The 24,620-nt window shown below is 44.7% G+C and overlaps 1 protein-coding gene across 2 annotated transcripts in view; it reads left to right on the top strand.

The window, feature by feature from the left end:
* ZZEF1 (zinc finger ZZ-type and EF-hand domain containing 1) overlaps positions 1 to 24,620 on the top strand; it is a 192,308-nt gene that overhangs the window by 6,698 nt on the left and 160,990 nt on the right. For both annotated transcript variants that reach the window (XM_056556404.1, XM_056556405.1), the window contains exons 2-6: positions 5,748 to 5,892; positions 10,398 to 10,592; positions 12,267 to 12,438; positions 19,640 to 19,839; positions 22,075 to 22,285. In XM_056556404.1, coding sequence (XP_056412379.1) covers positions 5,748 to 5,892; positions 10,398 to 10,592; positions 12,267 to 12,438; positions 19,640 to 19,839; positions 22,075 to 22,285 — 923 coding nt within the window. The remainder of the gene's footprint in view (positions 1 to 5,747; positions 5,893 to 10,397; positions 10,593 to 12,266; positions 12,439 to 19,639; positions 19,840 to 22,074; positions 22,286 to 24,620) is intronic.

Raw genomic sequence — 24,620 nt, 5'->3', positions numbered from 1 at the left:
CAGGCTATTAGCGGACGGAGAGCTGTAGCTAGCCCCCCCCCCCCCCATCTGACCCCTATAACTCCAATGTCTCCATATACAGGGATGTATTATGAGGGTTATCTTATGTGCCGTGATCTGTAGTTTTTATTGGAACCATTTATTATCAGAACTTTTATTAGGAAAGGGGCTTATTCACATATATACGCACTTCTTAAAATATTTTAATCACTATTTTTCAGTCTTCATAGGGACTTATATATGGAGTCTTTTGATTGGATAACAGTGAACGCCGCTGTGTTACTTGGGGGGGGGGGGTTCTGCTTCTCCAGTTTATATGGTGCCTTTTATTAAATGCTGGAAGTTGCATTTAGTTAGTAGATAACTACAACACCCAGCATGCCCTGATACAGCCTATGGTTGTGTGGGTGTTGCAGCATGTTGCACTGTATAGTAGTACAGTAAAGGTTATGGTGCAACATGCTGGGAGTTGCAGTTTTGGTTCGGGCGTGTTTGCGTGCATCCGTGGGGCTCATGGTTGGCGGGCGAGTATGAAGGGGTGGGATTCTGGTGGTGCACAACTGGCAGCAGCACTTGTCCCTGTAAAAAACATACATGCATACACACATCATACATACACCGGCCACTGCCCCCTATATCATACATTACATGCATAGACACATCATACATACACCGGCCACTGCCCCTATATTATACAGTATATACATACATCATACATACATACACCGGCCACTGCCCCTATATTATACAGTATATGCATACATCATACATAGACACATCATACATGCATACACCGGCCACTGCCCCTATATTATACAGTATATACATACATCATACATAGACACATCATACATACATACACCGGCCACTGCCCACTATATCATACATACACTGGCCACTGCCCCTTATATCATACATTACATACATACATCATACATAGACACATCATACATACACCTGCCCCCCCCCACATCATTCATTACATACACCCATCACACATATACCATACACACATCATATATACACATACACTCACACCATAAATATACACCATACATATGCACACATCATACATACACCCGCCGCTGCCCCTCTATCATACATTACATACACACATCACACATACACACATCATACATACACCTGCCACTGCCCCTATATCATACATTACATACATACACCCGCCGCTGCCCCCTATATCATATATTACATACACCATACACACATCATGTATACACATGACACATACACCATACATATGCACACATTATACATACACCTGCCACTGCCCACCCCACATCATACACACATACATATATACACATGACACATACACCCCCCTATCATACATTACATACATATACAACCACCCTTCCCGCCGCCTGCATGCTTGGCCTCCTCACCTGAGCCGGTGTGAGGTGAAATCCCCAGCCCGTGCAGTGCAGTCTTCTCAGACACATGTCCTCTCCCCTCCCCTGCTCTGTTTCCCCCGTGAATACTTGAAACCTCCCCGTGATGAATTAGGTCCTGTGTAGACAGAGCGGGGGAGGGAGGAGCTGTGTACGTCCTCATTCTCCCCCTGTTTTCCTGTGTTATGCAGAGCTGTGCTCCCCATCCTCCGGGAGGGGGGGGGGGCTTAATCATCTCCAGCAGACGTGCTATCTCGGGCTCTGCTTGGGCTCAGCTGTGAGGTGAGATCCCCTCACACCGGCTGGGGGGGCTCTGAGCAGCGGCCCCCGGCTACTGAAGTCAGCTGGGGGCCGCCGCCGCCCCCTCCATACACTGAGCGCCGGTGTGAGGTGCAGACTTGCATCGGCTCCTGCGCCTCACACCGGCATTAAAGAAAAATAAGGGAGAAGTCTGTCTGTCCCTGCCCGATACAGGGCTAAATCTATGATCAATTCACCTGCCCGGCGCCCAAAACTACTTGTCCCGGGCGTCGGGCAATAGGATTTCCACATCCCTGCATTTTGCAAAAACTTTTTATATAATGTAGATAACATTATATGTATTTGTAATTTATATAGGTTTATAAAAAAAAGTGTATGTTTTTGTGTGAAAAAATATTGTCCCTGCAGCTATTGTTTGTGTGTCTCTATGCAGAGACAAAATACAGAAAGTATGAGTGAGGACAAGATGGGCGCTCTGTGCCGCCGTGAGGACAAGCCGGGTGCTCTGTGCCGCCGTGAGGACAAGCGGGGCGCTCTGTGCCGCCGTGAGGACAAGCGGGGCGCTCTGTGCCGCCGTAGAGGACAAGCGGGGCGCTCTGTGCCGCCGTAGAGGACAAGCGGGGCGCTCTGTGCCGCCGTAGAGGACAAGCGGGGCGCTCTGTGCCGCCGTAGAGGACAAGCGGGGCGCTCTGTGCCGCCGTAGAGGACAAGCGGGGCGCTCTGTGCCGCCGTAGAGGACAAGCGGGGCGCTCTGTGCCGCCGTAGAGGACAAGCGGGGCGCTCTGTGCCGCCGTAGAGGACAAGCGGGGCGCTCTGTGCCGCCGTAGAGGACAAGCGGGGCGCTCTGTGCCGCCGTAGAGGACAAGCGGGGCGCTCTGTGCCGCCGTAGAGGACAAGCGGGGCGCTCTGTGCCGCCGTAGAGGACAAGCGGGGCGCTCTGTGCCGCCGTAGAGGACAAGCGGGGCGCTCTGTGCCGCCGTAGAGGACAAGCGGGGCGCTCTGTGCCGCCGTAGAGGACAAGCGGGGCGCTCTGTGCCGCCGTAGAGGACAAGCGGGGCGCTCTGTGCCGCCGTAGAGGACAAGCGGGGCGCTCTGTGCCGCCGTAGAGGACAAGCGGGGCGCTCTGTGCACAGAACCCTACTTGTCCTGCCCTCACTTACTGTATTGTGTCTCTGCACAGAGACACACACGCAATAGCTGCAGGGACAACAGTATATACATATTATGGTATTATCTACACTATATAAAAAAATTTGCAAATGACAGGTACATTTTTAGACATAAATATTTATTTAGTAAGTTATTTATTTAAACAGTCATGGCCATAAATGTTGGCACCTCTGGATCTAGAAAATGAAGTATTTCTCACAGAAAAGGATTGCAGTAACACATGTTTTGCTATACACATGTTTATTCCCTTTGTGTGTGTATTGGAACTAAACCAAAAAAGGGAGGGAAAAAAAGCAAATTGGGCATAATGTCACACCAAACTCCAAAAATGGGTTGGACAAAATTATTGGCACCCTTAATTTTAATATCTGGTTGCACACCCTTTGGAAAAAATAACTGAAATCAGTGGCTTCCTATAACCATCAATAAGCTTCTTACACCTCTCAGCTGGAATGTTGGACCACTCTTCCTTTGCAAACTGATCCAGGTCTCTCTTATTGGAAGGCGCCTTTTCCCAACAGAAATTTTTAAGATCTCTCCACAGGTGTTCAATGGGATTTAGATCAAACCCAGCTTTCTGACACTGGGCTGTACAGTGCGACCCAAAATCTGTTGGTAATCCTCAGATTTCATGATGCCTTGCACACATTCAAGGCACCCAGTGCCAGAGACAGCAAAACAACCCCAAACATTATTGAACCTCCACCATATTTCACTGTAGGTACTGTGTTCTTTTCTTTGTAGGCCTCATTCCATTTTCAGTAAACAGTAGAATGTTGTGCTTTACCAAAAAGCTCTATCTTGGTCTCATCTGTCCACAAGGTATTTTCCCAAAAGGATTTTGGCTTACTCAAGTTCATTTTGGCAAAATGCAGTCTTTCTTTTTATGTCTGTGTCAGCATTGGGGTCCTCCTGGGTCTCCTGCCATAGCGTTTTTCATTTAAATGTCGATGGATAGATCGCGCTGACACTGATGCTCCCTGAGCCTGCAGGAAAGCTTGAATATCTTTGGAACTTGTTTGGGGCTGCTTATCCACCATCCGCACTATCCTGCGTTGAGACCTTTCATCAATTTTTCTCTTCTGTCCACACCCAGGGAGACTAGCTACAGTGCCATGGGTTGCAAACTTTTTGAGAATGTTGTGCACTTTGAACAAAGACAAATCTAGATCTCTGGAGATGGACTTGTAACCTTGAGATTGTTGATATTTTTCCCCAATTTTGGTTCTCAAGTCCTCAGACAGTTCTCTTCTCCTCTTTCTGTTGTCCATGCTTAGTGTGGTACACACAGACACACAATGCAAAGACTAAGTGAACTTCTCTCCTTTTTATCTGCTTTCAGGTGTGATTTTTATATTGCCCACACCTGTTACTTGCCCCAGGGGAGTTTAAAGGAGCATCATATGCTTGAAACAATCTTATTTTTCCACAATTTTGAAAGGGCGCCAATCATTTTGTCCAGCCCATTTTTGAAGTTTGGTGTGACATTATGTCCAATTAGCTTTTTCTCCTCCTTTTTTTTTTTTTTTGGTTTAGTTCCAATACAGACAAAGGGAATAAATGTGTATAGCAAATCCTGCAATCCTTTTCTGTGAGAAATACTTAATTTTCTAGAAAAATGTCAGGTGTACGGCCATGACTGTGTATTTATATGTTTGTTTATTTTTATTTTTTCAAATTTGAGATTTTTGTTTCTTCAATTCAAACAAATTAAAAAACAAAAAACAATTACGCAGAAAAGACTCATTGACAAGTATCAGAGATATGTTAAATGGTATAGTGCATGATGAATAGCGGGGTACATGAATAAGATTCTCTGTGTGTGAGAGGACCAAAAAGTTGCCCACTGGAACCAGATGGTTGTTGCTGCAGTTCCTTCGTCCATATTTCCATTTACCACTCGTCTAGGTTTGGATGGTCTTTGGATTTGTATCCCTCAGGGATACATTTTTAGCTGCTTGCAAGAGATAATGATTTTGTCCGACCGCTGGGACCCCTCGCAATCTCTGGGAAACTTTTTCACCATTATTATACATTTTATATTAATATTATACAAACTAGCCATCTTCGGCTGGGTTCACATCACATTTCTTACATATGTGGACCGGATCTGGCCGGAAGATGGGAAAACCGGGTGCTCCCGTATCTTAGGTTAAAAGAATTATTATTTTTTTTTTCACAAAACCGAATTGGCCAATAGATAACAAACACGGCCAAAAGAACAATACAGAAATAAATAGAACAGAATCATACAAATTCTTTAGAAATGATCACTCAGTTTAGATACACTTCTGTAAAAAAAAAAAAAAAAATTATAATTAGATCCATCGGATATTGTATAAGCATATCCGGAATGTGTTGGAAAAATCTATAAGATTTACCATTAATTAAATGAACAGATAACTAATAATTTTACTATACCTGAAGTAGTCCATCACATTCGCATAACGTTTTTGCAATACTGTTTTGTGTTTAAAAACCGTATACGACTGTATTGACTTTGCATTAAAAAAACGTACACAAAATAATGTATACTTTTATGTAAATTTTTGTACATTTGCGTTTTTCCTAATTTTTCCCAATGCACATGTGGTTCCTGATGGTCTACAATGGTTTATAAAAACCCTAGATCACCCTTATACGTTTTTTTATAACATTGTAGTCAATGCAAACTGCATTGAGCATACAATTCATACAGTTTTGACAAAACCGTATTGCAAAATCTGGATGTGACTGTAGCCTTAGAAAGGTTGGGAAACGTAGGCTGGTATGTGTGTGGTCTGAATTACTCAGAATACAGTAATGTAATGCAGTAAAGGTTCCTCTCTATGATTCACATGCTTATTTTTCTTAACCTTTTGCCGAGCACCCTTTTCATCTGGGATTAACCCCAGGCATCTCTTCCAGGCATTTGCACAGTTTGACGCGGAAGGTGATGAGGTGGTAGACTTGGAGAGCATGCTAGAAGCCATCAAGGCCTCCAGTGGTGCCAATCTACAAGGGGAATTAAGTCATGTTATCCGACAGCTGCAAGCCTGCTCTCTCACACCAGGTAATATTTCTACGTGTTATTTTTATATTCTGCTGCAAGTACACAAACATTACTACCTATATTTAGTATTTCTGTTCATTTCTATTTCACTTGTGCAATAGTCATCCAAGTTTTAAACTGGTTATCAAGGATTTAAAAATGTATGGCCTATACTCAGTAACCACTATTATTAGATTGGCAGCAAGGGAGCGGGTAACACAGGGCATCGGGGATTTTTACCCAGTGCACCACATCTCCAGGTGACTGCCTTCTCAACTGCATCTGTGGCTTCCAGTTATGTAGAATGGTGGAGTCGGAGCTTTCAGCAATCTCCGCACTGGCCAGCTTGATGTTATTGTGCCTGTGCTGGGATCCGTCCATGCAGCTTGAAGGCTGCCGGCATGAAAAGAGAGATGGAAACTTCATTCACTGTGGGAGCCAGGACTGGGTGAGTATTAGTTTTTATGTTTTTCCTGTTTGGCCACAATAGAGCATTATTAGTATGGGTGGCATTGTTACTATATGGGGGCATTATCGATGCCCCTGATTACTGGGGTCAAACTCCCAGCACCTTAGCTGATGGAATAGGCCACAGCCCTATTTAGGGTTTACAAGTGCTGTGTGCTACAGTGGTGTCCTAATCGGGAACTGGTGCAAGGTACTACAGTGATGTCCTAATCGGGAACTGGTGCAAGGTACTACAGTGATGTCCTAATCTGGAACTGGTGCTAAGTACTCCAGTGGTCCTAATCTGGAACTGGTGCAAAGTACTACAGTGATGTCCTAATCTGGTACTGGTGCAAAGTACTACAGTGATGTCCTAATCTGGTACTGGTGCAAAGTACTCCAGTGATGTCCTAATCTGGTACTGGTGCAAAGTACTACAGTGATGTCCTAATCTGGTACTGGTGCAAAGTACTCCAGTGATGTCCTAATCTGGTACTGGTGCAAAGTACTCCAGTGATGTCCTAATCTGGAACTGGTGCAAGGTTCTACAGTGATGTCCTAATCTGGAACTGGTGCAAGGTTCTACAGTGATGTCCTAATCTGGAACTGGTGCAAGGTTCTACAGTGATGTCCTAATCTGGAACTGGTGCAAGGTTCTACAGTGATGTCCTAATCTGGAACTGGTGCAAGGTTCTACAGTGATGTCTTGTTGACTTAGTCTATGTTGCTGTAGTGCTGTGTCTAGACATAAGTGTAGCCCAGAGCCAAGGGAGTTTAACCTGGCAGCAGGAGTGTCGCTCTACTGTTCTACCTACAGGTTCTGTATCGAAAGTGTTGGTTGCTGTGCACTTCTGCGCTTATTAGGGTAGGGACGGAGGTATCTTTGAAGTGCCTACAGTTTGGTCAAAATGTGAACTATACTGTAAGAACCTCCATATATTTTAGTTTTTGAATTCTTATTCATCAGCCATAGATCACTTAAATACATTTATGGAGATTTGGGGGATATTGATCAAAACCTGTGTAAAGGAAGAGTGATGCAGTTTCCCATAGCAACCAATCAGATGGGTTGAAAAAAATAAATTTTTTTAAAGTCTCTAAAGTGAAAGAAGCAATCTGATTGGTGTAGTTGCCCATGGTAACCACTCTTTCTCTACACCGGTTTTGATAAATCTCCCTTGTCTTTTAATTTTCGTTTTGGAATATATTGATGCTTTCCTTTCCGGTCAATAACTTTCTGAACTGCTGACCGCACGGTTTGTGGTCATTGGTAGTTACTCTGTGCAGCACAGGATACAGACAGGAAGTTTGCAAGATGGCGTCATTCTCTATGCCGGGAGGGTAGAATCTAAGAATAGGCCGAAAGCTCAGATGAAATGCAGATATATGATTCTAACTAGGGATTTTTGCGACTGAAAAATGAGTTAAGCTGCACATATACATGAGTTGCTAGGCCTTATTAGTATGTGACATAGTAAATGAGGGCCAATGTGTACAAGCTGAACTAACAGGATCCCAACACTTTTTGTCGGGTTTTGCGCCAGAATTGTGTCTGCGCCAGAATCTGGCGCACAACCCGACATAATCAAAATCACTGAGTGGGGAAAAAACCCGACAAAAGGGGCGGTTTTCCCGACAAAAGGGGCGTGTTCCAGAAAAAAAAAAAAAATACAAACACTCCGAGTGTGAAGAAAACTCACAGGAAAACCTGTGAGTTTTGCTTCACAGAAAACCGGCAGCTCAGAGCTGTCGGTAAGTTCCTCAAAACAGAGTGAATCCTGCTACCCCCAGCATGGAACAGGGTCTGTTCCATGTTGGGGGTAGTAGTAGAGGGGCTGAGGGATTGATCGCACCGGGTCTAACTTCTGAGTCCCGATCCGATCAGATGTTATTAAGCAGGGGAGCGGGTGGCATGTTCCGATCCCCTGCAATGTACAGTAAACTTTCATTTTTAAATTCCCCATTTTTAAGGAGCCCTGAATGGCCGGGGCCGAGGAGCCAATCAGGGCTCCTGGCAGGGTCTTAATATAGAAGCGCTGTGGTGGGCAAAGATGTATAGAATCGCTGGGGGGGGGTATATATCTGGCCCCTCTAACGTTTCTATATATCTTTCCCCCTGCTGCGCTATATCAAACTTAGTGCCCGCTGCGCTTGAATAAATGTACTGCCCCCCCCAGCGCTATTATATATCTATACTGACCCCCGGTGCGCATATTTATGTATATATACTGACCCCCCCCCCCCCCCAGCTGCGCATATTAATATTCATGCTCTCCCTCCCCTGGCTGCCTATGAATGAAAACTCTATTAGCGGTGGAGCGGAAGGCTGCTGCCTGCTCACGCTGCTAATAGTTTGTCATTCATAGCGGGCGCTGGGGGGGGTAGTACATTTATTCAAGCGCAGCGGGCACTAAGTTTGATATAGCGCAGCAGTGGGGAAGATATATAGAAACGCTGGAGGGGCCAGATATATATACCCCCCCCCCCCACCAGCGATTCTATACATCTTTGCCCACCACAGCACTTCTATATTAAAACCCTGCCAGGAGCCCTGATTGGCTCCTCGGTCCCGGCCATTCAGGGCTCCTGGTGGGGAATTTAAAAATGAAAGTTTACTGTACATTGCAGGGGATCGGAACATGCCGCCCGCTCCCCTGCTTAATAACTTCTGATCCGATCGGGTCTCATAAGTGAGACCCGGTGCGATCAATCCCTCAGCCCCTCTACTACTACACCCAACATGGAACAGACCCTGTTCCATGATGGGGGTAGTAGTACAAGCACTAATGTAGTCAGAATTTGCAGAGACTTTTTTTCTGTCGCACAGAATACATTTTGTGCGACAGAAAAAAAACCTGCGACAGAAAGAAAGGGAAATTCGGTGACAGATTAGTAAATAGTATCAGGGAAAAAAAAGGAGTAAAGGACTTGGAAAAACACAAACCGACACTCCACTCTTAGTAAATGAGGGCCATTGGGCGAGATTCATCAAAACCTGTCCAGAGGAAAAGCTGCTGAGTTACCCATAGCAACCAATCAGAGCTCTGCTTTCATATTTAAAAAGGCCTCTTAAAAATTGAAAGAAGCGATCTGCTTGGTTGCTATGGGTAACTCAGCAGCTTTTCCCCCTGGACAGGTTTTGAAAGATCTCTCCTATTATGCTTTAACCCCTTAACGACCACGGACGTAAATGTACATTCTGATGTGGCGGTACTTAGCGCTCCAGCACGTACATTTACGTCCTGTGTATGACCGCGAGCATTGGAGCGGTGCTCGCATCATATGCGCCAGGTTCCAGCTGCTAGCAGCAGCCTGGGATGTGACTGTGATGGCTGACATCCACGATCGCGCGGATGTCCGCCATTAACCCCTCAGATGCCATGATCAGTACAGATGACATCATCTGCGGCAATGCGCATGTTAAAATAGATGATCGGATCGCCCGCAGCGCTGCCGCGGGGATCCGGTCATCTGTCATGGCGGACGGAGGTCCCCTCATCTGCCTCCATCCGTCTCCCTAAAAAAATGATTCTTTGGGTTCGCCATACGTTTTCTGGTAAAATGAGAGGTTTCATTATAAAGTACAATTGGTCACGCAAAAAACAAGCCCTTATATGGGTCTGTAGATGGAAATATAAGAGTTATGGATTTTAGAAGGTGAGGAGGAAAAATCGAAAACTCAAAGATAAAATTGGCCTGGTCCTTAAGGTTAAAATGGGCTTGGTCCTTAAGGGGTTAAAGGGCCTATCCTAGAATCAACACTTATGACTGTTTGCAGGATAGATCACTGAGGGTCCCACTGCTGGTACCCCCACTAGTCACAACAAGCACAGGGGTAATGTTTGAATGGAGCATTGGTTGAGCATGATGCTGCTCTATTCGAAGGCTAGGGAATTGACGGCGACGGTACTCTCTATCTCCATTGGTCCCATAAACATTGAATGCTTTGGTAATGTGCATGATCCAGTCTGATAGTGATTCATTTACATTTTGTTTTTGATCTGGTGGTGTAAAAAAATAAATAAAATAAAATTAAAAAAAATTTATTCTGGGTCTCACTATATTTCCATGTGTTTTAGGCTTTATTGACATATTCTCCAAATCAAAAGATCGACTCAGTTTACATTCTTTGAAGACACTGCGTTTTTTGCATCGAAATCGCATTTCCAGTACTGTGATCCCTTACCCCATGCTAGAGTGCTGCAATAATATATGTACCATGAGATCTTCTGTACTAAAGGACTACCTTGACAGGCTTCTTAGAAAAGAAAAGGGTGAGTGTAGTTTTTCATATTACTTGTTCTCTGTTTATTTTATCTCTCCGACTTCCTGCCATACACTAGTGCACCTTCCAGGAATAGTGGTCGAGAAACATAGGCATATAGGGGGAGATTTATCAAAACCTGTCCAATGGAAAAGTTGAGTTGCCCATAGCAACTAATCAGATCGCTTCTTTCATTACTCAGAGGCCTTTTCAAAAATGAAAGAAGCGATCTGGTTGCTATGGGCAACTCAGCTACTTTTCCTCTTGACAGGTTTTAATAAATCTCCCCCATAATGGTCATATAAATTTATATGAAGTGTGTACGGTATTTAGTTCTTTGTTATATTTTTTTCTAATATCTGTAACAAATTTTATATAGGATGCATTTTTGTTTGTTTTTTATAAAAGATTACAAAACTGGAGACACCAGTTACTCAATGAGCAAATCCTAAAACACGTATCCATACATTTTTGAACAAATTGTAAGTTTAACATTGGAGTTATAGATGACATCTGTAACCCATAAAAGCCAACTGCCTTTAGGCTGGGTACATAGTCAGTATTGGTGGCCAATAGAATACCGCCAAGCGTACCAAGATGATGCAATATTAGCTAATATTACATCATCAAATTCTATAAAAGTCACAGTATCTGTTGTTTGGTGGGTTCAAGCTGTGTTTACTAACTACGGGATCTGTATCTGGCTGGATGGAGTGAAAACCCAAATTTTTGCCCTGTATCCAGTTTTCTGACTGGATTGAAAACCATGGTATGATGCGGTTTTCAGTCCGGTCCAAAAATCGGATAGGGGACAAAATGTCACTATGTGAATCCGTTCGGCTCATTCAAATGAATGAGAAGGGGTCTGGGTCCGGATGGGATACGGGAGCGCCTGGTTTTCACTCCTCCTTAGCCGGATCGGTTCCCATAGTTAGTAAACGCAGTGTGAACCCACCCTAAACCCGCCAAAGAACAGATACTGTGACTTTTATAGAATTTGGTGGCGTAATATTAGCGAATATTGCATCATCTTGGTACGATTGGTGGTTTTCTATTGGTCACCAACACTGATCTATGCTGTAAGTTGCATCATGCATTTTATGAACCTTACTTCATTGGTTGGTTGCTTGTATCATGGTTATTTTAGTTTTTAGCACCCCAAAATTATGTAAGAACAGCTGTCTTGATGCTCGCAACTTTTCACCTGTAGAACAGTGTTATTTGCCTATTACCTGTAGTTGGGAAATGTAGAATGTCCGTTGCATGAAAACTAGAGCCAACTAACAAATGTCATTATTATATTTGAATTCAGCATGTGAAATTCATTAAGAAATGGCACATTTAATTTCTGAAACTAAAAAAATTGATAATGTGTAGAACAGTGTTATTAGAGTTCATTAGGTTGCTGAAAAAATATGTTCTTTGGGGAGCCACGGAATTTAAATGGCTAGGGTAAAGATCTTCCAGGAAGACTTAAGTGCATACCAACATAAAGTAATTGTGATATAATATATACTACCATTGCTCTGAATTATTTTCTAGATGCATTTATTTTTTTTATTTTTTTTACTTTTATGGAAATAAGCACTTAGCTTATTGAGTGCCATTTAGGACTGACGGCACAGTTTGTTTTATTTGTTCCTCATAATATAAAAAATGTATTTAACATTTCCTTATTTTACAGAATCGTCTTCTGTTTTGAGCAGCACTGATGAATCTCTGAAATATAAAACCGTGACAAAGTGTTACAGTAGCATAGAAACATCCTCTAACTCCTCAGATATCGACAAGATGACTAATGGGGAGACAACCTCATATTGGCAGTCAGATGGAAGTGCTCGCTCTCACTGGATACGGTATGTACTGTTTGTCTTGTAGTTTTATTTTCCGCTGTTGGATGAAACTCTTATCAGTGTCTTGATACAGTGTAGGACAATTTATCCCTTATCCATAGGATAGAGGATGTGTCTGATTTGCAGGGGGGCGGACTACTGGTACCCCACCAGATCTCCTGCTTGGCTCTCCTCACGTACGGAGTTGGGGTTGGCATGCGCCCTCCATTCATCTATATGAGAGAGCCAGAGATACACAAGTACAGCACTCAGGTATCTCCAACTTTCCCATAGAGATGAAAGGAGGACGTGTGTTGGCCCCCCGCTTTGCGTGCAAGGATGGCCAGAGGGCTGTGCAGGAGATTGCAGGGGGTCCCTGCAATCAGACAATTATTTCCTTTCCTTTGGATAAGGTATAAATTGTCCTTCACTTCAGTACTCCTTTGAAGGTTTATTCACACACACCAGATGTGCTGCAGGTTTGAAGTTGCAGATCCTTTTGTTGTAAAATCTGATTTTATTAGGCAACTAAAAATACATAAAAATTGCCTGGTAAAACTTGTAGTTGCTGATCCGTAACTGCAGATTTTACAACTTCAAAGCCACAGCGGATTCTGTGTGTGTGACCTACCTGACCGAGAAAATAACACTAATATCATACAACTTACAAAATAAAGGTGGGTCGAGGAGGAAAGAAGATAAAGCAGGTTTCTGCTGACTAAACTGGGGTTTTTTTTTTTTTTTATAGTTCATTAATGCTGCTTTTCAGGTATGGCAGCTATTCAGAGATAAAGAACAACAATGGTGGAGATGAGTGACAGATCAGCAATGGTTAATGTTGTATAACGCATCTGAAATCTGTCAAGAAAGTTTTTTGAGGTAGAATGTAGTATTACATTAGGTTCATTCAAATGAACAATCTACCTTGTAATACACAGGTGTGTAAAAGTTTCTTTAACCTCCCTAGCGGTATGATTCTGTCTGGAAATTTGTACCAAAAGCGGTACAATTTTTTGCATTGAAATTCCACATCTCCCCCCCCGTCACATTCCCCCTTCCTTGTCACATTCCCCCCCCCTGTCACATTCCCCCCCCCCTTGTTGCATTCTCCCCCCCCCTTGTTGCATTCTCCCCCCCCCCTGTCACATTCATCCCCCCTGTCACATTCTCCCCCCTTGTTACACTCTCCCCCCCGTCACATTCATCCCCCCCTGTCACATTCCCCCCCTTGTTACATTCTCCCCCCCCCCTTGTTACATTCTCCCCCCTCCATGTTACATTCCACTCCCCCCTTTGTCACATTCCTCCCTTTGTCACATTCCTCCCCCCCTTTGTCACATCCTCCCCCCCTTGTCACATCCTCCCCCCCCTTGTCACATTCCCCCCTCTGTCACATCCCCCCTATGTCACATTCCCCCCCCCTTGTCACATTCCCCCCCCTTGTCACATTCCCCCCCCTTGTCACATTCCCCCCCCTTGTCACATCCCCCCCCCTTGTCACATTCCCCCCTCTGTCACATTCCCCCCCCTTGTCACATTCCCCCCCTTGTCACATTCCCCCCTCTGTCACATTCCCCCCTCTGTCACATTCCCCCCTCTGTCACATTCCCCCCTCTGTCACATTCCCCCCTCTGTCACATTCCCCCCTCTGTCACATTCCCCCCTCTGTCACATTCCCCCCTCTGTCACATCCCCCCCCCCCTCCCCTCCTTGTTACATTCTCCCCTGTGTCACATTCTCCCCCCCTTGTCCTGCAGTAACATACACTAGGTTTGCTGGGCAGATTTCAAACCTAGTGTATTTGCTGCAGAACAAGCCCTTTCCCCTTCAGCCAATCACAGGCTTTACACCACTGCGGCCTGTGATTGGCTGAAAAGTGAAAGGTCCTGTAAGATGAATAGAGCAGTGACCAGAGCGCACGGAAGGGAACGACATCTTCAGGGACCGGGATTAGGTGAGCAAAAGGTTTTTTTTATTTTCTTCCTTTTTACTTTTACACTTAGTTCAGGGTTTTTCTACCAGGGGGCCTCCAGCTGTTGTGAAACTACTTCTCCCAGCATGCCTGGACAGCCTTTGGCTGTCCGGGCATGCTGAGAGTTGTAGTTTTGCAACATCTGGAGGCCCCCTGGTTGAGAAACACTGACTTTTAGTATATGTCTTTACCTGCTCTGGCCGGCCCCCGCAACGGGAGCCGACCCGAGCAGATAATAACATATTTTCCCGGGGGGCTGCATCACTACATCGCAAAAAGCAAAAATCGCGATTCGATTGCTTTTGCGATATACTGTGCAGCCCGCACAGCAACTTTGCAATTCTACCCCGAGCGTGACTCGGGGTTACCGCTTCTAGCAGCGAAAATTAACCCCGAGTCACGCTCGGGAATACCGCTAGGCTGGTTAACTATTAGAACATTGGTGGAAGTGGCTCAATGTGTCAGCTTTTCATGTTCTAAGTGGAGTGGGGACCCTTTCTATTCGTATTCATATATTTGTTATAAAAAATAAAATAAAAAGTAGCACTTAAATATTGCAACCAATCCTATTTCAGTTCTGGACCTTTTTCAGATCGTTAAGTATTTATTTATTTTTTTTTTGCTTTGTATCTATACTTTTTGTTTTACATCTTCATGCCTTCAGTGTGCTGTGAAAGCATTAAGATAGTTTTTTCTAAGACTACAATGGGAATTTCAAACTTCTCATGTACTTTCATTTAATTTTCCCGCTTAAAAAATGTTTCCCTTATACTGTGGATAGGGCATAAGTGTCCAATCGTGGTAGGGCCAACCTATGGGACCCACAATCTCTACAATGGAGCCCCACCTCTCCCCGCTGAATGAACCCGTGGGTCAGCACGAACTCCAGTCAGTGTCCATGGTGCCGGTGCGGCTCTGTTTTAGGGTATGTTCACACTACTGATATGTAGCTGAATCTTCGTTTGCGGAATTCAGCGAGCGGAGATTCAGCCTGGCAGCCGCTGAAATTCCGCAGTGTGAACGTACCCTAAGTGATAGTGGAGGTCCCAAGGGAAAAAAGCAGCCCCCCCCCCAATCAGCTGCTATATGCTCCACAGGAAATTCTTTTCTTTTTGAATTTCCTTTCTGTCTGACCACAGTGCTCTCTACTGACACCTCTGTCCATTTTAGGAAATGTCCAGAGCAGTAGCAAATCCCCATAGCAAACCTCTCCTGCTCCAGACAGTTCCTAAAATAGACAGAGGTGTCAGCAGAGAGCACTGTGGTCAGACAGAAGGGAAATTCACAAAGAAAAGAACTTCCCGTGGAGCATACAGCAACTGATAAGTACTGAAAGTATTAAGATTTTTGTATAGAAGTAATTAACAAATCTGTTTAACCCCTTCAGGACCAAGCCCATTTTGGCCTTAAGGACCAGAGCGTTTTTTGCACATCTGCCCACTGTCACTTTAAACATTAATAACTCTGGAATGCTTTTAGTTATCATTCTGATTCTGAGATAGTTTTTTCGTGACATATTCTACTTTAACATGGTGGTAAATTTTTGTGGTAACTTGCATCCTTTCCTTGTGAAAAATCCTAAAATTTGATGAAAAATTTGAAAATTTTGCATTTTTCTAACTTTGAAGCTCTCTGCTTGTAAGGAAAATGTATATTACAAATAAAAAAAATTTTATTCACATATACAATATGTCTACTTTATGTCTGCATCATAAAAGTGACGAGTTTTTACTTTTGGAAGACACCAGAGGGCTTCAAAGTTCAGCAGCAATTTTCCAATTTTCACAAAATTTTCAAACTCACTATTTTTCAGGGACCAGTTCAGGTTTGAAGTGGATTTGAAGGGTCTTCTTATTAGAAATACCCCACAAAAGACCCCATTATAAAAACTGCACCCCCCAAAGTATTCAAAATGACATTCAGTCATCATTTTAACCCTTTAGGTGTTTCACAGGAATAGAAGCAAAGTGAAGGAGAAAATTCACAATCTTCATTTTTTACACTCGCATGTTCTTGTAGACCCAATTTTTAAATTTTTACAAGGGGTAAAAGGAGAAAATGTATACTTATATTTGTAGCCCAATTTCTCTCGAGTAAGCACATACCTCATATGTCTATGTAAATTGTTCGGCGGGCGCAGTAGAGGGCTCAGAAGGGAAAGAGCGATAAGGGGATTTTGGAGAGTACGTTTTTCTGAAATGGTTTTTGGGGGCATGTTGCATTTAGGAAGCCCTTATGGTGCCAGAACAGCAAAAAACCCTCACATGGCATACCATTTTGGAAACTAGACCCCATGAGGTACGTAACAAGGAATAAAGTGAGCCTTAATACCCCACAGGTGTTTCACGACTTTTGCATATGTAAAAAAAAATTATTTTTTTTCACTAAAATGTGTGTTTCCCCCCAAATTTCTCATTTTTCCAAGGGTCAATAGCAGGAAATACCCCCCCCCAATATTTGTAACCCGTTCTCTTCTGAGTATGGAGGTACCCCATAAGTTGACCTGAAGTGCACTATGGGTGAACTACAATGCTCAGAAGAGAAGGAGTCATATTTGGCTTTTTGAGAGCAAATTTTGCTCGGGGGGCATGTCGCATTTAGGAAGCCCCTATGGTGCCAGAACAGCAAAAAATACCCACATGGCATACCATTTTGGAAACTAGACCCCTTGAGGAATGTAATAAGGAATAAAGTGAGCCTTATTACCCCACAGGTGTTTCATGACTTTTGCATATGTAAAAAAAAAAAAAAAAAATTTCCACTAAAATGTGTTTCCCCCCTAATTTCACCTTTTTGCAAGGGTTAATAGCAGAAAATACCCCCCAAAATTTGTAACCCCATCTCTTCTGAGTATGGAGGTACCCCATAAGTTGACCTGAAGTGCACTATGGGCGAACTACAATGCTCAGAAGAGAAGGAGTCAGATTTGGCTTTTTGAGAGCAAATTTTGCTCGGGGAGCATGTCGCATTTAGGAAGCCCCTAAGGTGCCAGAACAGCAAAAAAAAAACACACATGGCATACCATTTTGGAAACTAGACCCCTTGAGGAACGTAACAAGGGGTACAGTGAGCATTTGCCCCCCACTGGTGTCTGACATATCTTTGGAACAGTGGGCTGTACAAGTTTTCATTTTCATGGACCACTGTTCCAAAGATCCGTCAGACACCTGTGGGGGGTAAATTCTCACTGCACCCCTCATTACATTCCGTGAGGGGTGTCGTTTCCGAAATGGGGTCACATGTGGGGTTTTGTTTTTTTTGCGTTTGTCAAAACCGCTGTAACAATCAGCCACCCCTGTGCAAATCACCTCAAATGTACATGGTGCGCTCTCCCTTCTGGGCCTTGTTGTGCGCCCCCAGAGCACTTTGCGCTCACATATGGGGTATCTCTGTAGTCGGGAGAAATTGCGTTACAAATTTTGGGGGGCTTTTTTCCCTTTTACCTCTTGTGAAAATGTAAAGTATAGGGCAACATCAGCAATGTTAGTGTAAAAAATAAAAAAATTTTACACTAACATTCTGGTGTAGACCCCAACATTTCCTTTTCATGAAGGGTTAAAGAAGGAAAAAAGCCCCCCAAACCTTGTAACGCAATTTCTCCCAGAGTACAGCGATACCCCATTATTGTCGCCCTAAACTGTTGCCCTGAAATACGACAGGGCTCCAAAGTGAGAGCGCCATGTGCATTTGAGGCCTAAATTAGGGATTTGCATAGGGGTGGACATAGGGGTATTCTACGCCAGTGATTCCCAAACAGGGGTGCCTCCAGCTGTTGCAAAACTCCCAGCATGCCTGGACAGTCAACGGCTGTCCGACAATACTGGGAGTTGTTGTTTTTCAACAGCTGGAGGCTCTGCTTTGGAAACAGTGGTGTACCGGACGTTCTTATTGGGGGAGGGGGGGCTGTGTAAGGGTATGTGTATATGTAGTGTTTTTAACTTTTTATTTTATTTTGTGTTAGTGTAGTGTAGTGTTTTTAGGGTACAGTCACATGGGCGGGGGATTACAGCGAGTTTCCCAGCGCAAAATTTGCTGCATCTCAAGATGCGAGAAACCCACTGTAAAAGCCTCGCCCATGTGAATGTACCCTGTACATTCACGGGGGTGGCGGGGCGGGGGGGGGGGGGGGGGGGGGGGCTTGCATCAGCTGTTGCAAAACCACAACTCCCAGCATGCATGGTCCTGTTAGTGCATGCGGGGAGTCATAGTTTTGCAACAGCTGGAGGCACACAGGTTAGGAAACACTGAGTTAGAAACTGGACAATGTTTCCCAACCAGTGTGTCTCCAGTTGTTGCAAAACTACAACTCCCAGCATGCCCAGACAGCTGAAGGGCATGCTGGGAGTTGTAGTTCGGCAACATCTGAAGGGCCAGATGTTGCTGAACTAAAAACTCCCAGCATGCCTGGACAGTCAGTGCATGCTGGGAGTTGTAGTTTTGCAACAGCTGGAAGAGCACAGATTGGAGACCATTATACAATGGTCTCCAAACTGAGGCCCTCCAGATGTTGCAAAACTACAACTCCCAGCATGCCCAGACAGCCAAAGGCTGTCTAGGCATGCTGGGAGTTGTAGTTTTCAGACTCCTAGAAGCAGCAGTGAAGATCTTCACTGCTGCCTCTGAGGACCACATACTTGCCCGTCGCTGCTCCTCGGTCCCGCCGCTGGATCAGGTAAGTCCGCCGGTCCCCACGTGTTCCCCCCGAATGCCGCAGGTCCCCGCGAGCCCCTGCAGCCTTCGTCCCCCGTTCTGCCCGACTTCCAGGGGCGGGCAGTGCGGGGGATCTGAACTTTCACCCCAGATCACTGTGATTGGTCCACAGGGACCAATCACAGTGATCGCTGACCAGGACCATCAATTGATGGTCCTGGGGGTGAAGCAGAAGTTGTCCCCTGCTGGAAACAGCGGGACTTCTGCCAGTTAACCCGTGCGATGCTGCGCATCGCCGGGTTAACTGAATGTCATTTATAAACGCCGGGATGCGCGAACGCACTGCACAACCCGGCGTTTATATATGACATTCTGCGGGAAGGGGTTAACTAACTTTCTGGTACCAGTTGATTTAAAAAAAAAATAAAAAATAAAAAAAAAAGTTTTCCAGGGGAGTACCCCTTTAAAGTGGTCATATACAATCACCAGCGGTTTTCATTTTTACACTTTAATCAATATAAATATGTAGTTATTTGTATCTTTTTATCTCAGCATTTGCATCCATTATTTTATTTTTTCTGCCATTATCTTTGTTTTTTACAGGTTGAGAATGAAGCCCGATGTTGTATTGAGGCACCTGTCAATTGCTGTGAGTTCTACAGACCAGAGTTATATGCCCCAGCAAGTGGCAGTCGCGGTGGGACGGAATCCCAGCAATCTGCAGGAGGTTCGAGAGGTCCACATTTCCAGCCAGATTACAGGCTACGTGACATTGCTGGAAAATGCTAACATAAGTCAGATGTGTGAGTCAGCCCTGTAAATTAACTGCTTTTTTTCTGCCTTTATTTATAAATTAATATTTAGTTTCATACTGTAAAATAAAGCTACATAGTGGAGGACTCTCTTAGTGACTGATGGGAAAAGACAAGTCCATTAGAACTAATATGGGAAACTATTGTCCTTGGCGAGCTTTTTCCTGTCTACATGTACTCTATGGAAGGATTCAGGAGCACTGTCAAGCTCAATTTTCCTTAGTGGTATGAAGTATTATATGTCTAAGGCCGGTTTAACATAAGCTTATTAGATGCACAGTTTTACATCTGTACTATGAACGCTTATCCAACCCGGACTACAGGCCTAATGACCCAAAAAGTCAGTGCTCAGGCCAGGACTAGTGTCAGTAATACGGATGCAAAAATTTACAAAAAATCTGGTGTAAATCTATCCCTAGGCTCTGTTAACAGTTAGTTTATCACTTCCATCGGTGCTGTATATTTTCAAACATGTACATCCAATGGAAGCCTCCATTATATGCCACCGTACAGGCATACATCAGTCAATGGCTTTTGTTTTAAAATGTTCCTATAAAGCTTTGTTTTTTCAAATTTTTTTATATTACTGTGTAGGTCCGTATAGGGGAGCGAAGCAGACCAGGTTTTCTTTTTCAAGAGAAGAAAAAAAAAAAAACTAGTTGACAAATAACCCAGACCAGTACACTTTTGGCATACACTTTGTGCTAGAGGCCATAAAGATATTTTCAGCTTGTATACAGATGACATGTGAACAGAGCCTATAATGGTTAGACAAAATAAAGTGGTTACCTAGGAATGTAATTGAGGCTGCTGAACTCAATTCTGCTGGTTGAAGGACTAATAACATTACCACTGACGGTTTTACACAAACTATACTTATTCATAGTAGCTTTTTCTTCTTTAGAAGTATAAATAGGTATAATTTCTGATGAAACAGTTATTTGTACACTTGAGTGATATAATCTGTGTACTTTGGATTCTTGTAAAAAGTCAAGTCACATTTAGAGCGTACTACAGTTAAAGTGTCATTGTCTTTTAAAAAAACTTTTCACATGTTGCCAAGACATGTCAAAAGATTAGATTGCCTCGGGTCACAGTCCTGAGACCCTGATCGCGAGTCACAGCCAGGTGAAGTGCGCAGCAGTGTACGCCTCACTCACAGTCTTCCAGTCAAACCCGACTATTTCCCATAGACTCTAATGCAGTAAATGAGTCTGATGAGGAGTACTGCCATGCTCTCTCACCATTGTAGCCTGAATCTTGCATCTAAACTTTTGACATTTTCTGGACAACATGTCAAATGGTTTTCCAAATGACACTACCGCTTTAAAGGTCTTTGCTTTATTCTTGTGTAGAGTCCACGGGATAGTTTTCGGATTGGTTAGTGATGATGTGTTCATACATTAACTTTAACCGTATATACTCGAGTATAAGCCGACCCGAATATATGCCGAGGCCCCTAATTTCACCCCAAAAACCCAGGAAAAGTTGATTCGACTATAAGCCTAGGGTGGGAAATACATCATTTCCCCCCCCCCCCCCCCCCCCCCCCGTCATCATCCAGACCCCCGTCATCATCACCGCCTGTCAATCAGTGGTCTTCAACCTGCGGACCACCAGATTTAGCAAAACTACAACTCCCGGACTAGTGACGTTGCCTTGACGACGACGCACAGGGACGTCCCTGTGCGTCGTCGTCAAGGCAACGTCACTAGTCCGGGGCAGGGCCCGGAGCCAAGAAGAGGACCTTCCGGTGAAGATGGACAGCCCGGAACGACTAACCCTCCCCACCGGATGGTCCCTTCAGCATAGATGGCCCGGACCAGTTCACCCTTCCTTCCCACTGAAGGGAGGTGAGTGGAAAACTAAAGGGGGGGGGGGGGGGTCTGGATGATGACGAAGGCCCGGCAGTGGCCTTCAACCTGCGGACCTCCAGATGTTTCAAAACTACAGCTCCCAGCATGACCGGACAGCCGATGGCTGTCCAGGCATGCTGGGAGTTGTAGTTTTGCAACATCTGGAGGTCCGCTAGTTGAAGACCACTGATTGACAGGCGGAGAGTTCATTCGAGTATAAGCCGAGGGGGGGGGGGGGGGCGGGGCGTTTTCAGCATAAAAAATCGTGCTAAAAAAAACTCGCCTTATACTCGAGTATATACGGTACATAATATGCATCTTGTACTTGCATGTCTGACATTAACTCAATTTTACCTTGCCTGTTTTACAGATGTACAGATAAATATTAAGCGATGTCTGAGCGATGGCTGTGATACGAGGATTCATGGTCTCAGAGCAGTTGGCTACCAGAAGATAAAAAAGTCTGCATTATCTATATCTGATGCATCAGCAATTTGGTATCTTTCTCTGCTGACGTCACTTGTGACTACTTCAATGGAGACAAACCCAGCTCTTGCACAAGCTGTCCAGCAGCACACACAGTATGCAAAATTTACTTTCTTTTGCTTTAAGTTGGTATTTAGTGGTTGTAATTCACGGCAAATCTATGTACGCTGCTCAAAAAAATTAAGGGAACACTTAAACAACACAATGTAACTCCCAAGTCAATCACACTTCTGTGAAATCACACTGTCCACTCAGGAAGCAACACTGATTGACAATCAATTTCACCTGCTGTTGTGCAAATGGAACAGACAACAGGTGGAAATTAGAGGCAATTAACAAGACACCCCCAATAAAGGAGTGGTTCTGCAGGTGGTGGCCACAGACCACTTCTCGGTTCCTATGCTTCCTGGCTGATGTTTTGGTCACTTCTGAATGCTGGCGGTGCTTTTACTCTAGTGGTAGCATGAGACGTAGTCGACAACCCACACAAGTGGCTCAGGTAGTGCGGCTCATCCAGGATGGCACATCAATGCGAGCTGTGTCAAGAAGGTTTGCTGTGTCTGTCAGCGTAGTGTCCAGAGCATCGAGGCGCTACCAGGAGACAGGCCAGTACATCAGGAGATGTGGAGGAAGCCGTAGGAGAGCACCTCCTTGCACAATGGCAGAGCACTGCCAGAGCCCTGCAAAATGGCCTCCAGCAGGCCACAAATGTGCATGTGTCCGCTCAAACGGTCAGAAACAGACTCCATTAGGGTGGTATGTGGGCCCGACGTCCACAGGTGGGGGTTGTGCTTACAGCCCAACACCGTGCAGGACGTTTGGCATTTGCCAGAGAACACCAAGATTGGCAAATTCGCCACTTGCGCCCTGTGCTCTTCACAGATGAAAGCAGGTTCACACTGAACAAATGTGACAGAGTCTGGAGACTCCGTGGAGAACGTTCTGCTGCCTGCATCATTCTCCAGCATGACCAGTTTGGTGGTGGGTCAGTAATGGTGTGGGGTGGCATTTCTTTGGGGGGCTGCACAGCCCTCCATGTGCTTGCCAGAGGTAGCCTGACTGCCATTAGCTACCGAGAGGAGATCCTCAGACCCCTTGTGAGACCATATGCTGGTGTGGTGTGCCCTGGGTTCCTCCTAATGCAAGACAATGCTAGACCTCGTGTGGCTAGAGTGTGTCAGCAGTTCCTGCAAGAGGAAGGCATTGATGCTATGGACTGGCCCGCCTGTTCCCCGGGACTTGAATCCGATTGAGCACATCTGGGACATTATGTCTCGCTCCATCCACCAATGCCACGTTGCATCACAGACTGTCCAGGAGTTGGCGGATGCTTTAGTCCAGGTCTGGGAGGACATCCCTCAGGAGACCATCTGCCACCTCATCAGGAGCATGCCCAAGCATTGTAGGGAGGTCATACTGGCACGTGGAGGCCACACACACTACGAAGTCTTATTTTGAATTGTTTTAAGGACATTACATCAAAGTTGGATCAGCCTGAAGTGTGGTTTTCCGCTTTGATTTTGAGTGTGACTCCATATCCAGACCTCCATGGGTTGATAAATTTTCCATTGATAATTTTTGTGTGATTTTGTTAGCACATTCAACTATGTAAAGACGAAAGTGTTCCGTACGATTACTTCACTCCTTCAGATCTAGGATGTGTTCTTTTAGTGTTCCCTTTATTTTTTTGAGCAGTGTAGATCTGAGTGAATGAACTAATCGTATGAAATACTTTTGTCTTTATATGCTATTGAATGTGCTGACAACAAAATCACACAAAAATGATCAATGGAAATCAAATTTATCAACCCATGGAGGTTTGGATATGGAGTCACACTCAAAATCAAAGTTGAAAACCACACTACAGGCTGATCCAACTTTGATGTAATGTCCTTAAAACAAGTCAAAATAAGGCTCAGTAGTGTGTGTGGCCTCCACGTGCCCCTATGACCTCCCTACAACGCCTGGGCATACTCCTGATGAGGTGGTGGTCTCCTGAGGGATGTCCTCCCAGACCTGGACAAAAGCATCCGCCAACTCCTGGACAGTCTGTGGTGTAACGTGGCGTTGGTGGATGAAGCGAGACATGATGTCCTAGATGTGCTCAATCGGATTAAGGTCTGGGGAAGGGGCGGCCAGTCCATAGCATCAATGCCTTCCTCTTGCAGGAACTGCGTACACACTCCAGCCACATGAGGTTTAGCATTGTCTTGCATTAGGAGGAACCCAGGGCCAACTGCACCAGCATATGGTCTCACAAGGGGTCTGAGGATCTCATCTCGGTACCTAATGACAGTCAGGCTACCTCTGGCAAGCACATGGAGGGCTGCGCGCCCCCCCCCCCCCCCAAAAAGAAATGCCACGCCACACCATTACTGACCCAAGTGGCGAATTTGCCAATTTTGGTGTTCTCTGGGAAATGCCAAACGT

This window comes from Hyla sarda, chromosome 2, assembly GCF_029499605.1.
Source record: "Hyla sarda isolate aHylSar1 chromosome 2, aHylSar1.hap1, whole genome shotgun sequence".
NCBI classification, from domain to species: domain Eukaryota; kingdom Metazoa; phylum Chordata; class Amphibia; order Anura; family Hylidae; genus Hyla; species Hyla sarda.
The sequence above is the reverse complement of the archived record's forward strand: the minus strand, read 5'-3'. Positions and strand labels throughout refer to the sequence as shown.